We start from the raw sequence: 13,775 nt of genomic DNA, 5'->3' as shown, positions 1-13,775 counted from the left end.
TTACTTTTTCTAAGAGGCTTTCCACTTGTGCTCTTAATGACTCCATCTCATTCTGAAAAGCCTTGTGTTGCTCATCAGTCATTATGATGGGTGTTGTCCACTTTAGCATTCGATTTTCTCGTCTTGTTGTTACTCTGCTACTTGCTCTTCCTAAGCTAGTTTTGGTGTTATCAAGCTTCTCTTTCCAATTCACTTTTCTTTTTCAAAATAAAATGGACATAAATTTGTTGCGAGAGATATAGAGGTAGCTGTTTATTATTTTGCATGGCCTTCTCAACCTTAACGAACATATTGTCAAGTATCTTTGCTAGCCCCATGTGTTGGCAATCAAGAGACTTTAAGGGATTTATATCCTAGTACATACTGATTATGGAATACAAAGAAGCATTTTGGACACAACTACTTGACCTCTTTAAAAGTGCATGGAGATAAATCTTCACATGCACTATTGTCAAGGGCTCCCAAACGATGAAAGGGACTAGCTTGTGCCAACATTGTAAAGCTATCAATCATAATTTTCCGTACTTCTACTAGATCAATATAATCATTTGGATTGGCCATGTGTCTATCAAATCATAAAGATTGATGTTAGAACTTTAAAAAACTCATTCATTCTTGTTAATAGTTTTGCATAGTAAAATAATTGAAATGAATGTTCAACTAACCTTGAATTTGTGTTATAAATTCTCTATTCATGACCAAATTGTAAAGTCTATTTAAATTTTTTACAAAAGATATTTTATTGATTTTTATTCGATAATTAAAATTTAATAAAGTATCATATATAAAGTGATCATCTTGCAAGTTGATATTTCATAAGAAAATTATGATATATGTTAACTTGTAGGTAAACTAATCGTCTTACAAGCTAATACTTCGTAAGCAAATCATGCTATTTCTAGCCTAAGAATATACTTTTTAAAATCCTAAACATGGTGGTGTAGGATGCATGCAAGTTGACACCATGATGTTACTATCCTATCTGTATTCATTTTCCTAATCCTAAGCACGTTGATGCAGAATGCATGCCGACTCACACCAAGGTGTTACCAAAATCTTACATATGTTTGGCCCTAACATTTATTCATTTTTGCTCCTATAAACACCTTGGTATAGGATACATGCAAACTAGCACCAAAATGTTTTGAATTTTTAACATTATTTTATTTTATTTTAAAATTATTTCAACAAGTTAATTGTATTTTTAAAATGTGCTCTGCTAAGTAACTTTGTGTGCTCATATGTGGATCTTATGTGAATGATTTTGTTAAAGATGATGCCAAGAGCTCATAGATTGTCAACCTTAAGAGACCAACAAGGTGCTATGTGACATCTCTTGGATGCTTGGAATATACTCACCTCCATCCATGTGTTAATGAGATTATATTGTCTTTTGTGGATTATACAAGATGCTTGAGAGTCCCATATTTGTGGAGAGCAATATATATAATAGATGTCAAATGTGTACATGTGCCTTTTGCAAGGTTTTGTGACATTGTCCCATCATTCCTGACATCCAATCTATGTTGAAGTATAAATCCATTGGAGAGCTTATGACATGGCATGGCTCTCATTGAACAAGTGATGAGAAGTGGAGAATTCTTGGAGACACACTAGCATCAAAGCATATGAAGGATATGTGGCAAAACATCAAGGGAGAATAACTAAATTTGTTACTTGGATTAGGTATGGATGATGTAAATCCATTTGTGATCAAGAGCACCTCATATAATGTACAACATGCCATGTTGGTGAACAATAATATTCAACCATCCTTAGCAATATAAACTAGGCATGTGTTATGCTATATCCTCTAATTCTACAAAAGCATATAGTTAAGAATATAAATGTCTATCTTGAACTCTTGATTGAGGAGTTGGAAATAACTTAGAGAGCTTTTGAGCTGCATCACATATGTCAACCTCCATCATCATGAGACTTCACATTGAAAGCCATCTTAATGTGGATGATGCATGACTTCTAGGATATGGCGGATGTTCAACTAAGAGACTCGGGGAGTTTAGTCATAAATATATGTATGTATCACGTGGGTTTAACATAAAGAATTTTTAAAATACTATTTTACACATTTTTTATTTACAAAAGGGTCTCATGTAAAGGGGTTACTTACAGATTGAACAGAAAAGAGTTATATTTTATTAAAACATAATATTAGTGAGTTTGGAAATCTCCCAATTCCCATTTTTTGAATACTAAAAGGGTGGCACTCGGTTAAAATGCCCATAAGTTTCTCAAAACCATATGATGTGACCTATCATTGGAAAGTGCTTGAAAAATAGAATCTATTGAGCTATGGAGCGCTCAATTTGGAATTATAGTGTTCAAGTTACGACAAATCCAAAGATTTGATCACATGTCCCAAACTTATGGGAAATTCCTATATTCCCCAATATGGTGTTTTAAGGAAAAAATCACAAATAAATATATTTACAAATAGGCCTTGAATGCACATGATATAAAGGGTATACGTATAGTGAATTCCTCGGGATAAGAGATTCACATTTATTTCGTATATGCACTAATGAACTTGTCTTGCTCATGTATATGTATATACTTTTAAGGTCTATCTATATCGAGCAATTGTGAATGCCCCATTTGTGGTCCATTATTCATTTCTTCATTGTCGAAGCTTGAAAAAACTCAATTGCAAGAATCATCATAGATTTCTCTACCATGATTATCTCAAACATAAGTGCTCATGGAATGTAGTTCCACCACAACCTCTTACCATTGGAGATTGGAATACACCTTGATTATCTCAAACATAAGAGCTCATGGAATGGAGTTCCACCACAACTGCTTAACCACTAGAGATTGGAAGGATTTATGGAATGGTATGAGACATCCTCCTCCATCTAGCATGAACTTGCAAAGTGGTAAAATTGTTGTTCATATTGAAGGGATAAAATCTCATGTGTGCATTCTCATTCATGTCATTTTTTGGTTTATTTAAGTAATCCATCTTCTTTCAATTACATTATTGGATCCTCATTGGATCCATCTCAAGATTATTCACCTTCTAAATTCTATGCATAGTCTAGCATTTGGGAACACTTAATTGAGGTGCACAATTTTTGTGCATGTAAGAGAGGATCCATGCCATATGAGTAGGTAGAGGGGAGCTTGGCAAAGAGAGATGCTAAGTAGGAAGACTCAATCTACCATATATACCATGGATATTTGCAAAAAATGAGAAAAATTTGTAAAATAAGCCAATATAACATTTCATGATACTCTCATATCATGCATGAGCTATTTAAAGGGGGCCTTTGGAAAGATTAAAAGAAGAGGTTTGGGAGTAGTTATTTGGCTTCCCTTTGGCTTGAATTCCCATGATTGTTATAGGTATACATATATATTGTAGAATTTTGTTGCCTAGAATAGGCTAAGCAAGTGTGCATCATGCTCTTGGGGGTTCACTATATGTATATCCTCTATATCACATACATGTGTTCAAGGCCTATTTATAAATATTCTTATCTTTGAAATTTTCTTGAATAAAACATAATATTTTTTAATTCAATCTATAAATAACTCCTATATATATAAAAATATATGAAAATAGTGTTTTTAAAACCCCTTATTTTGAACTCATGTGATACACACATGTATTCATGAGTGAGCCTCCTGGGATCATGTTGGGAGATCATACTTTCTACCACCATTTCTCATTGTTCGTTGAAAAAAGTACGAGATGGTATTTATAAGATGCTCAAGCTTGTGAGGTACTTCATGAGAATCTATGATAAAGTCTATCCATAGTTTACATGGATTTTCTTATGCTCATGTTAATATAGTACTTATATTTGTTTCTTTCTAGGTATGACCCAGGGAATTCACTATATGTATACCCTCTATATCACGTGTGTTCAAGGCCTATTTGTAAATATCCTTATTTGTGAATTTTTCCTTAATAAAACATAATCCTTTTCTATTCAATTTGTAACTAACCCCTTTATATAGGACCCTTCTGTATGTAAACAATGTGTAAAAATAGTATTTTAAAAATCCCTTATGTTGAACCCACGTGATATATGCATATATTTATGATCGAACTCCTTGGAAGGTATGATGAATCTAAGGAATTTGATCCCAGTATACTTGAGGATGCTCAAGTCAGGGCAAGCAAGGTGGCTTGGTTTTGGTGGATGAGACTTTCCCATGGTTCATTTTTACAAGCCAACTACAACTCATAGTCCATTTGGTGGATGAAATTGCTATATGTGGCATTGTGCATACTCGATGTATGTTCTTTCTTAAGTGTTTTAGGAAAACCTTAAACAATTTCATGAGGAAAAATGCAAGGCTAGAACTAGGGCCCAAGTGAATTTCTCCCTCCCACTCATGCAAATATGAACACCTTTTGTATGCTTAATAGTGGTGATTAGAAGATGGGTGACGATGCATGAGGAAGAAATGGCAAGAAGATAATGGGAGAGGGTGGCCTTTCACATACACCATTGACATATTGTGCCATACCCTCCACATCTAAAAGCACCACCAAAGGACCTTGATGTAGATTAGCTATATAGATACTAGAAAAAGAAGAGGAGATGCATATTACAATGGAAGAATGGGAGTATACTTGAGGATGCTTGCCAAAAAGGAAAATACATGTAATGTTCAACAACATATGTTCATTGTTAATTATGGCATTTAGGATACTTGTCTAATTGCTTTTGTCTTGATGAAGTCCAAGTGTTCAATGTTGTGTGGTGTGAGGACAAGCATTTTTGGACTAAAATAATTGAGGAGAAGAAAACACCCGAACTTGTTTCATAGCTAGCTTTAAGTGAGTCCTATTTCTAGTGTGGCATAATCAAAGAGATCATTTAGCTTGACTTTGAAGCTTCTTCGTATATATTTTAGATCTCAAGTGGTCTAAGAATGTGTGGGAATATGCCCTAATCATTGTAACAATCAACTGCCATGCAAATGGCTTTGTAACCATTGACTCCATAAAGTTGTGGAAAGAGAAAGATGGGATGTTGGTGCCACCGCACAATGCGACTAGGTATACACTTTAAAACATATGCATTTGATTTTATATTGCAATATAAATTATTCTAATTTGTCTTTACCTCATACTATCCTATTTAGGATATCTTGATTTATACTTGAATAGCTTGTCTTTCAATCAATGATGGAGAATAATAGATGATGGCATGTGCTCCCTGTCTCTCCACATTTTTTAGGTATATATGATACATTTACAATCGTGAAGCATATCAATGATGATCATAGTAGTGGAGATAATGACGGTGATCATGGCACAGTAGAGGAGGATGATCATAAATTTTTAGGAGACACAAATGGTAATGCCATCACATGTGAGGATGATTTGTGTGGGTATTGTTGATGATGACCATAATGAGAAAAGTATTAATGTTTGAAGTGGGATCAATTGTCTATCAATTTTATTGTAGATTTACATTGTGGTACAGACATTGAAGTAGGTTGTTTGGCAAGGATTAATCTCATTGACAATGAGATCAAGTCCTTTATAATAATCATAATACTGTAATCTTCTATAATAGCATCACTTACATATCTTGCCTCTTTTAAAGTACTTTGTGAGTACATGCATACATCAATGATTGACATGATGATGGTGTGCCACATATGATATGTATGGATTGATCTACTTGCAAGTTTGTAAATTAGTGTTGAAAGTCAAGTACATATTTGGTAGTTAGGGGTGATCTTAAACATGATCTAATTATTTTGTTACACATCGTCTCCTAATTTGTATCCTAATTTGTAAGGAAGCACTATTTGTAATGTTACAAGTATTCATTGACAATGTATATCATGATAATTGTAAACATGCTATTCTTTCTATATTTAAACATTGGTTTAATATAATGATACAACATACATCTATCTCTAAATTTGGATTAATAAGCATGCATATATGCACATTTATAATTGTGTCAAAGTGGTTGAGAAATAAATATGCATATAGACGTGCAAATAAATGTGCAAATAGGCATGCTCGTAAAAGTGCATTTACAAAGTGTGTTTGTGCCTCCATATTGTTGTTGTGGTAGAGTTTTGTGTAGATTATCTTTTGGACACAATGTCATATCAATCCACAAATTTGTACTGCTATTTGCAAGAAGATGATAATAGACATGGCTTGAGGGTTCATACTTATGATCAACCTTGATGTGCAAGTGATATGCATCTCTCCTATACCTTTATGATGTTGATCCACCCATGAATATCTCCCGGATGTGACGTTGACCTAGCTTCGACGCTATCCCTATATAATGATGATTCGGCCTAGACTGTCTGCTCAAGCCTCTACATGTTTTTCTTCTCCCAAATTTATTTCTAAAATTCTTTTCAAAAAAGTAGAATGTGTCAAAATGTATCTTGTGCATTTGCATAGTTTTTTGGCTCAACTTTTTATAAAAGGGAATGTACCATTACTTGAGATTGATCTAGATATGAACACCCATCAAATTCTAAGTAGTAACCATTCTACTCTTAATTGACAACTTAAAGAGCTTTATGTTAATTTGTGTATTTAAGAAAAAGAGGCAAATAAAAGATTTTTTGTATATTATTTTGAATGGGTTTGAATAACCTCTATCTATGTTAAGATAGAATTTCTTATAAGGCCCAAAGGTGAGTCCAAGTTTTTCCTAATGCCTAGATTCAATGCATTTGGAGGGTACACTGATCCTCTCCATAATATCTTTACCTTTGTTGTCTCCTTTCTTGGTTCCTCGATGGTTAAAGTTTTCTTTAGAACATGATCATGGGGCTTAAATGGTAATTTTAGTGAGTTTGAGACACAAGTAAGAGGACGTTGTGGTTAAAGACGTTTGACATAAATGAGATAGAGGTAGAAGCAATGTTGGAGATTAGAATGAGAAACAAGGGTATGAAGAAGAAAAACTTGAATGCAATAATATGGATGTTGAAAATTTGCATGCCCGGTGAATGCTTATTTGTTTGGCTACAATTTTGAACATGGTTTAATGTGATCCAAATCTAGAGTGAAAGTAAGGTAAGTATTGAGACTAAAAAACTAGAGTCAAGGGCTAGATCACGCAAGGGTCCAACTAGTACAACATTAGGAGGTGCTTCACATTTGTTTGCATCCAATTAGTATGAGATTGGGAGGGGCTTCACATTCGTTTAGCTCACATGGACCTCTCATTACTTATTTTCTTGGAGGTTCACGGGGTTTCCCAAAAGAAATAAGGTTTAGAAGGGGATGTAATGCTTTATTATGAGTAGAGTATGAGCGGAAATTTTTGGAGCCAAAATGGAGGTGGGAGTTTTGTTTAGGAGGAAGAAAATGCCTATTGGAAGTAGTTGGAGCGACAAATAAGCTTGAAAATGAACTTATGGTGATCAAGGTTTCAACCTTGAGTTTGTCGAACAAGTTTTGAGTGTAGCTGTAGCTCCAAAAGCACGAAGCATGTGTTATGAGCTCAATTTTGGTGGGAGATAAGGAGATGATAATGGTATTGTTATAGCTCATGCAATGTTGGTGAGCGAAGCGCCAGGTCACACAAAGCTAGAATGGGTTTGAGGGAAAGCTATACACTATCTTGACATTTGAATACCAACTTGCATATTTCAAGAACTATATATTGCAAAATTGAAAAAGAAAACACTACTAGTTTGTCAAGCGTTAAATTTTCGGTTGCTTTGATTATTAAGAGTTGTATTCTACTTAAAAAGTACAATGTTTTATTGCAAAGTTTTGCCAAGACTTGCATAGTTTAAGAATTTAATGGTAGACTTAATGCTTCTAGTATTTAGATATGTACTCACAGGTTTAGATTCAACTTTGGAACATCAAGTTATGAAATGGAAGAGAGGTGGAGGCACATGCACATGTTAGTAGTAGCATGTGTACACATTGACGATAAGAAAGACATTGTGGATAGAATTGTTTGTATTTGTAGGTAAAGAGGGAGGGAGGGAGGGAGAGAGGCAACGTGCATTTTCTAGGTGGAATGGAACAAGTGACATAGAACTTCAGAAGAGGGGCAAGCCATCTATATTTGACAGCTCGAGTGCCACTTTCTCAATCTGGAAGAGGCCGGGTGCGACCTTTCTAATTTTGAACTACAGACGAGAGAGCTTCTCTACTTCAAAAGCATGCTGCTAATGAGCCTGACAATGATACAATATCAGAATGGGGAGGGGTATTTGCAGGGATCAAGTTTCTACACAATTAAGCCGTTGAACTTCTGGGTCGGGTCCTGTAGAGACAGCTAGTGCATGCAGTCACGTGAAGCCGGCATCTGATTGGCATGCATGCCACCTCGAGCTTTTCAGCTTGAATTCATTGGATGCTCTGCACGAATCTGTTCCTAATTTAGGATGTTCGTCAAGAATGTTTGTCGTATGAAGGTTGTGGTTTACAAGTTCTACTTACTAGCCTGCCTTTCTTTTACTACAACAGCTGCTTCAGCAGCCGAAATTTATTACTAGTGGTGCTGTCGAATAATGCAAACGGATACTGGGTCTTACTCCTGATGGTCGACTATGACCCTCACCTGCCACTCATCGCAAGGGCTGATTTGCAGAACTTGTACACTGCAACAGTCTAGCATTAAAATTGATGAGGGCTCGGAGATACTTAATTACATTGGCTCTTGTTTGATTATACTGTTGCAGTAATGATTTTAATTACGATGATAACGAGGGATCAGGACATTAATGGATCAGGATAATGATTTTAGTAATGCAGGCTTAATTTGTCTCTTGATTTTTAATGGAAGAGCAGCCAATGCTGCTATAGCTAGCTGGTATGAGCGATCAATGAATTTTATGATGACCCAGAAGAGCTCTTGATAAGAGGTTGGGACATCTTGGAGTACTCCTCTAGGGGGTGTTGGACCTCGAGGAGAAGGGCCACCACATCTTTCATGGTGGGCCTCTCTGCAGGATTGGGGTTAACACACAGGAGTGCCACCCCCAGAACCTGTTCCATCTCCTGGATGAGGGGGTCTGCTAGCCCCCTCAGCCTTGGGTCTAGAATTTCCATGTTGTTGTTGTTGTTGTTGCTGCTGCTGCTGTTGCGATTGTGGTGGTGCAGATGGCTGCCACCATGGTATGGCAGATTGCACAGTGGTAGGGATGCCACTAACAGCTGGTTATTGCTGTTCACATTGCTATAGGACCTCTTCATCATCTTCACCCAGTCGACGATATGTACACCGTCGCTGTAGCCCGGATCCACCTCCACCGCCCTCCGCCCTGTCAAGACTTCGAGGAGCACTACCCCAAAACTGTACACGTCGCTCCTCTCTGTGATATTCAGAGTGTAGCCATATTCTGCAATTTTCCAAGTGACAAGCACAATTACTACTCAGGGTGCTGATATTCTATAGACTTGAATCCATGTAAAAATTGATAATCTTAAGTGTTGTATTCTAGCTGATTGTCCCTCACATTGCAGTGTAAGTACCAAACCCCCCACCCCCCAAAAGGGAAAAAAAAAAGAACATAGACCTCTTCCTTAAAGTACAGCAATCAATTAGTAAATAGCTCTAATTACCTGGAGCAATGTACCCATATGATCCGGCTACCTTGGACATTGCTTCTTGGAATTCAGAGGCTTCCACAAGCTTTGCAAGGCCAAAGTCAGCCAAGTAAGGCTGATACTTTGAATCTAGGAGGATGTTGTTGGACTTGACATCTCTGTGCAGTATTGCAGGGACACAGTCATGATGAAGATAAGACAGTCCTTGAGCAGCCCCAAGGATGATCTTGTATCTGATATCCCAATCCACCATTCTTTTCTTCTCCAACAAGAGGTCTGCTAAGCTTCCATTGGGCATGAAATCGTAAAGCAAGAGCCTGTCATTTCTATTCGTGCAATAACCCAGCAGCCTCACTATGTTTCTATGGCGGATGTGGCCCAAGGTCTCTATCTCTGACCCAAACGAATCATGGTCATCTTTCTTGGAGTAATAGAGTTTCTTCACCGCGATCACCTCACCTGTCGGCATTTCCGCCTTGTAGACAACACCCGAACAGCCTCGGCCTATGACATTGGCATCATTGAGCCTGTCTAGCACATCTTCTACACAGAAGTTGAGCTTCTTGAAATGGATGAAATTCCATTCCCATGGTACTCCCAGAAAGTCTTGGGGTGGCTTCTGCAGCTTGAACACAAAGACAAAGCCTATAAAGAATAGAAGGGCAGCTGCTGTGAAGGTGAGGAGGCAGATGATGAGAGAGGTGGTGCCAAAGGACTTGCCCGAGCTCTGCATGCTAGCACAAGTCGATGAGAAGGAAAGAGGGTCACACAGGCCTGGGTTTCCCACAAATGCAGTGGATGGGAGAGTCCTGAAGAAAGGTGTGTTTGGAAGAGGCCCACTAAACTTGTTGAATGACACATTGAGAGATGTGAGACTTTCAAGCATCCCCAGCACTCTCAGGCTCCCTGATAGTTGATTGTGTGAGAGATCGAGCGATTGCAGCTGCGTTAGACCAGATAGCTCAGTTGGAAGATCACCTGTGAGCTGATTCCAGCTGACATCAAGAGCAATCTCAAGGCTTGCAATGCTGCCTATCTCTGGTGGAATTGGACCTGTTAGTTGATTGTGGCTTAGATCAAGCAAGGCTAGCTTCTCACATTTCTTCAAGTCACTAGGTATGGTTCCTGTTAGGATGTTGTCACGGAGTATCAGCTTATTTAGAACACTCAATCTGCCAGCCTCATTTGGAATGGAGCCTGTGAATTGGTTGTAGGAGAGATCCAGCAGCTGCAAATTGGTCAAAGAGCCTAATTCCATTGGAAGGTTACCACTCAGGCCGTTGCCATGCAAGTCCAGCAACTGCAGAGAGGCAATGTTGGTGATCTCCACTGGGACGGAGCCAGTAAATCCATTGGTATTGACATCCAGGAATATAAGCTTCTGCAATGAGCCAAGCTCCCTGGGGAGGCTGCCAATCAGGTTGTTACTTCCGAGGCGGAGGCGCTCGAGCGAAGAGCAATTGCCGACCTCGAGAGGTAGGGTGTCGGTGAGGTTGTTGGACAGTAAGAGGAGCTTCTGCAGCTTCTGGAGGCTGAAAATCTCTTTGGGGACAGGCCCTGTGAGGATGTTATGGGAGAGGTCCAGGACCTGGAGCTCGGTGCAGCCTCCGAGCGTGGGAGGGATGGGGCCTGTGAGGTTGTTTTGCCAGAGGAACATGATTTGGAGGAGGGAGAGCTGGCCGAGGGAGGCAGGGATGGGGCCAGAGAGGGTGTTCTTATCGAATTGAAGCTCGGTGAGGCTGGTGCAGCTGCCGAGCTCGGTCGGGATGCTGCCATTGAGGCTGTTGTCGCTGAGGTAGAGCTGCTGGAGGGACCGGAGGCTGCCTATCTGAGGGGGGATGGGGCCCGAGAGGAGGTTCCAGGAGAGGTCCAGGGTGAGCAGGGAGGTGCAGTTGCCGAGGCTGGCAGGTATGGGCCCCGCCAGGTTGTTGCCCCACAGGAGCAGCACCTCCATCCGCTCGAGCCGCCCTATCTCGGCAGGGATGGGACCCGCGAGCCTGTTCATGTGGAGGTACACGAACTTGAGGCTCGTGCAGTTGCCTAGCTCCGGCGGAATGGCGCCTGAGACCTGGGTGTTATAGAGGGAGAGCGTTTCCAGGCTCGCGAGAGCGCCCAAGGCGGAGGGGATAGGCCCGGAGATCGCCGTGTCCGCCATGCCCAGGTAGGTGAGGTTCCTGCAATCGGCGAGCTCCCTCGGGATGGCGCCCGACAGCTGGACGTTGCCGCCGAGGCGGATCTCTTGGAGGGAGGCGAGAAGGCCGAGCTCGGGCGGGAGCGAGCCGGTGAGGTTGTTGTCCTGGAGGAAGAGGCGGAGGAGGGACCGACACGTGTGCAGCTGGGGGGGGATGGGGCCCTGGAGGTTGTTAGAGGAGAGGTCGAGGACGAGGAGGCCGAGCGGGCAGGAGAGGGGGGCGGGGATGGGACCGGAGAGGGAGTTGTCGCTGAGGTCGAGGGACTGGAGGGCGGGGGAGAGGAGGGCGGGCGGGATGGGGCCCGTGAGGTTGGTGGCGGAGAGGTTGAGGGACCGGAGCTCCGAGAGGGCGGCGAGCTCCGGCGGCAAGCGGGCGCCGCCCAGGAAGGTGCCCGCCAGGGAGAGGGCCACCACACGGCCGTCGGAGGAGCGGCAAGAGACGCCGCGCCAGCCGCAGGGGGTGGCGTCGGAGGGGTTCCATGAGGGGCCGAGGGCGGAGGCGGCGCCGGCCTGCTGCTTCAGGGCCAGGAGGGCGATGCCGTCGGCGGAGAGGCCATGGCAGGCGCCCGGGGGCAAGGCTATGTGATGAATGAGCACTAGCTGTACTATCGATGACAGCAACGAGCGGAAGCTCCTCCGCCTGCTTCTGCCACTGCTGCTGCTGATGATGATATTATGCACGCTGGGGCTGTAGTACTCGTCCAAGCGAGGCCTAAGCTGATGATATTCCATCACCCGCGCATGCTCAGCCCCCCGCGCTCGCTCTCTCTCTCTCTCTCTCTCTCTCTGCCAAGTGCCAAGTAATACCCCACACTCCTCTCTGCCTCTGCCAAGTACACGTCCCGATAATAACAACCCCTGCTCTTCCCGATAATAACAACTCCTGATCGCTTGCTTTCTCCCCCGTCTTCTTATGCCGCTTGGGCCTTCCCCCGGGCCCCGGCCCCCCGGCCTCCGCACGGTTAGCTAGCCCTTCCCTTGCTGCCTAGCTAGGATGGATACTCTATAACGATCCTCGGAACTCACAGTTGTATGCTACCACTGCCTACAGTCTACTCTTTTTGCTGAGTTTGCTCTTTCGCTTTTCAACGCTCCACATGTCCCTTTTCTCCTCCCGCAAAATCCTTTGATAATCCTTCCCTCTCCCTCCCCCTCCCCCCTCTCTCACATGTCCGTCAACCACCTTGCACGTTAGGATAATGTGCACAAAGGCACAAAGTTAAGACTGCCCCCGCCTCCCTCTCTATTTGATAATTGCAACAATTTGCAAAGGCATGTCTTTCATATTCTAGTGGTCCAAATCTATCAGCATCACCGAGAGCTCCCCACACCGTCTTCTTGTAGGCAGACATTTTGCCAAAGTCAATATATATAAGTCCTTGTTGCCACCTGGCTTTTGCTAAAACCAAGCTTTCATGTAAGGTTTAGGAAACAACCTTGAACTTTCATTCCTCAAATCCTTACGATTCTTGAAAGTGACAAAAACATACATAACTAACCGTGCTCAACAAACAACCTTGAAGTTGATGGTCTTTTTACAATGATTAGTCCCTTCAACTCCAAACATTGTACCACTATATCTAAAACTGTGTTCACTTAAGCCTAGCTTCCAATAGAAAAACTCTTCCCTTAAGGTAAGGACTTAGGAACTTGTTTCTTAAGCTCACATCCTAATGACCATTTCTTAAAGTTATATGAGTGATAACAACATACCTAAAGTCTCTTAAAGTTAAAACCCATTTCTTCATAGACCTTCAATCCAAAAGCCTCGAAAGCAATATCTCCAAAACAAGTTCTCGATGTCCAGGTTATAAATCTACCTCTAGTATACAGACCATATTTCTTTAGCCAATAAATCACCAATCAATGGTGGTTGCAACTCCGACCAACACTAGCTTGCATCATCAAAACCATTGTCAATTTCAAGATCCTTGTTAGTCCTTTTAGTCACCACTTGACAATCCTCCTCTTTTAAACACTATGTTGTTTGGCATGCTCAATCATAAGAAAGAATAAACCTCCCAAATTCTTGGCATTGGAAAAACTCTT

At 41.2% G+C, this 13,775-nt stretch overlaps 1 protein-coding gene across 1 annotated transcript; it reads right to left on the bottom strand.

Annotated features, from left to right (window-relative positions):
- Positions 1-7,782: 7,782 nt before the first annotated feature.
- On the bottom strand, positions 7,783-12,636 carry LOC148041194 (uncharacterized). The gene is made up of 2 exons (XM_087677790.1): positions 9,551-12,636; positions 7,783-9,327 (listed from the first exon to the last, which is right to left on the bottom strand). The coding sequence occupies exons 1-2, from the start codon at positions 12,456-12,458 to the stop codon at positions 8,819-8,821; spliced, it is 3,417 nt and encodes a 1,138-aa protein (XP_087533916.1). The 5' UTR covers positions 12,459-12,636; the 3' UTR covers positions 7,783-8,818.
- Positions 12,637-13,775: the final 1,139 nt, after the last annotated feature.

Source organism: Lygodium microphyllum, chromosome 1, assembly GCF_053477565.2.
Source record: "Lygodium microphyllum isolate KBCC chromosome 1, Lygodium_microphyllum_v1.1.10, whole genome shotgun sequence".
NCBI classification, from domain to species: Eukaryota; Viridiplantae; Streptophyta; class Polypodiopsida; order Schizaeales; family Lygodiaceae; genus Lygodium; species Lygodium microphyllum.
The sequence above is the reverse complement of the archived record's forward strand: the minus strand, read 5'-3'. Positions and strand labels throughout refer to the sequence as shown.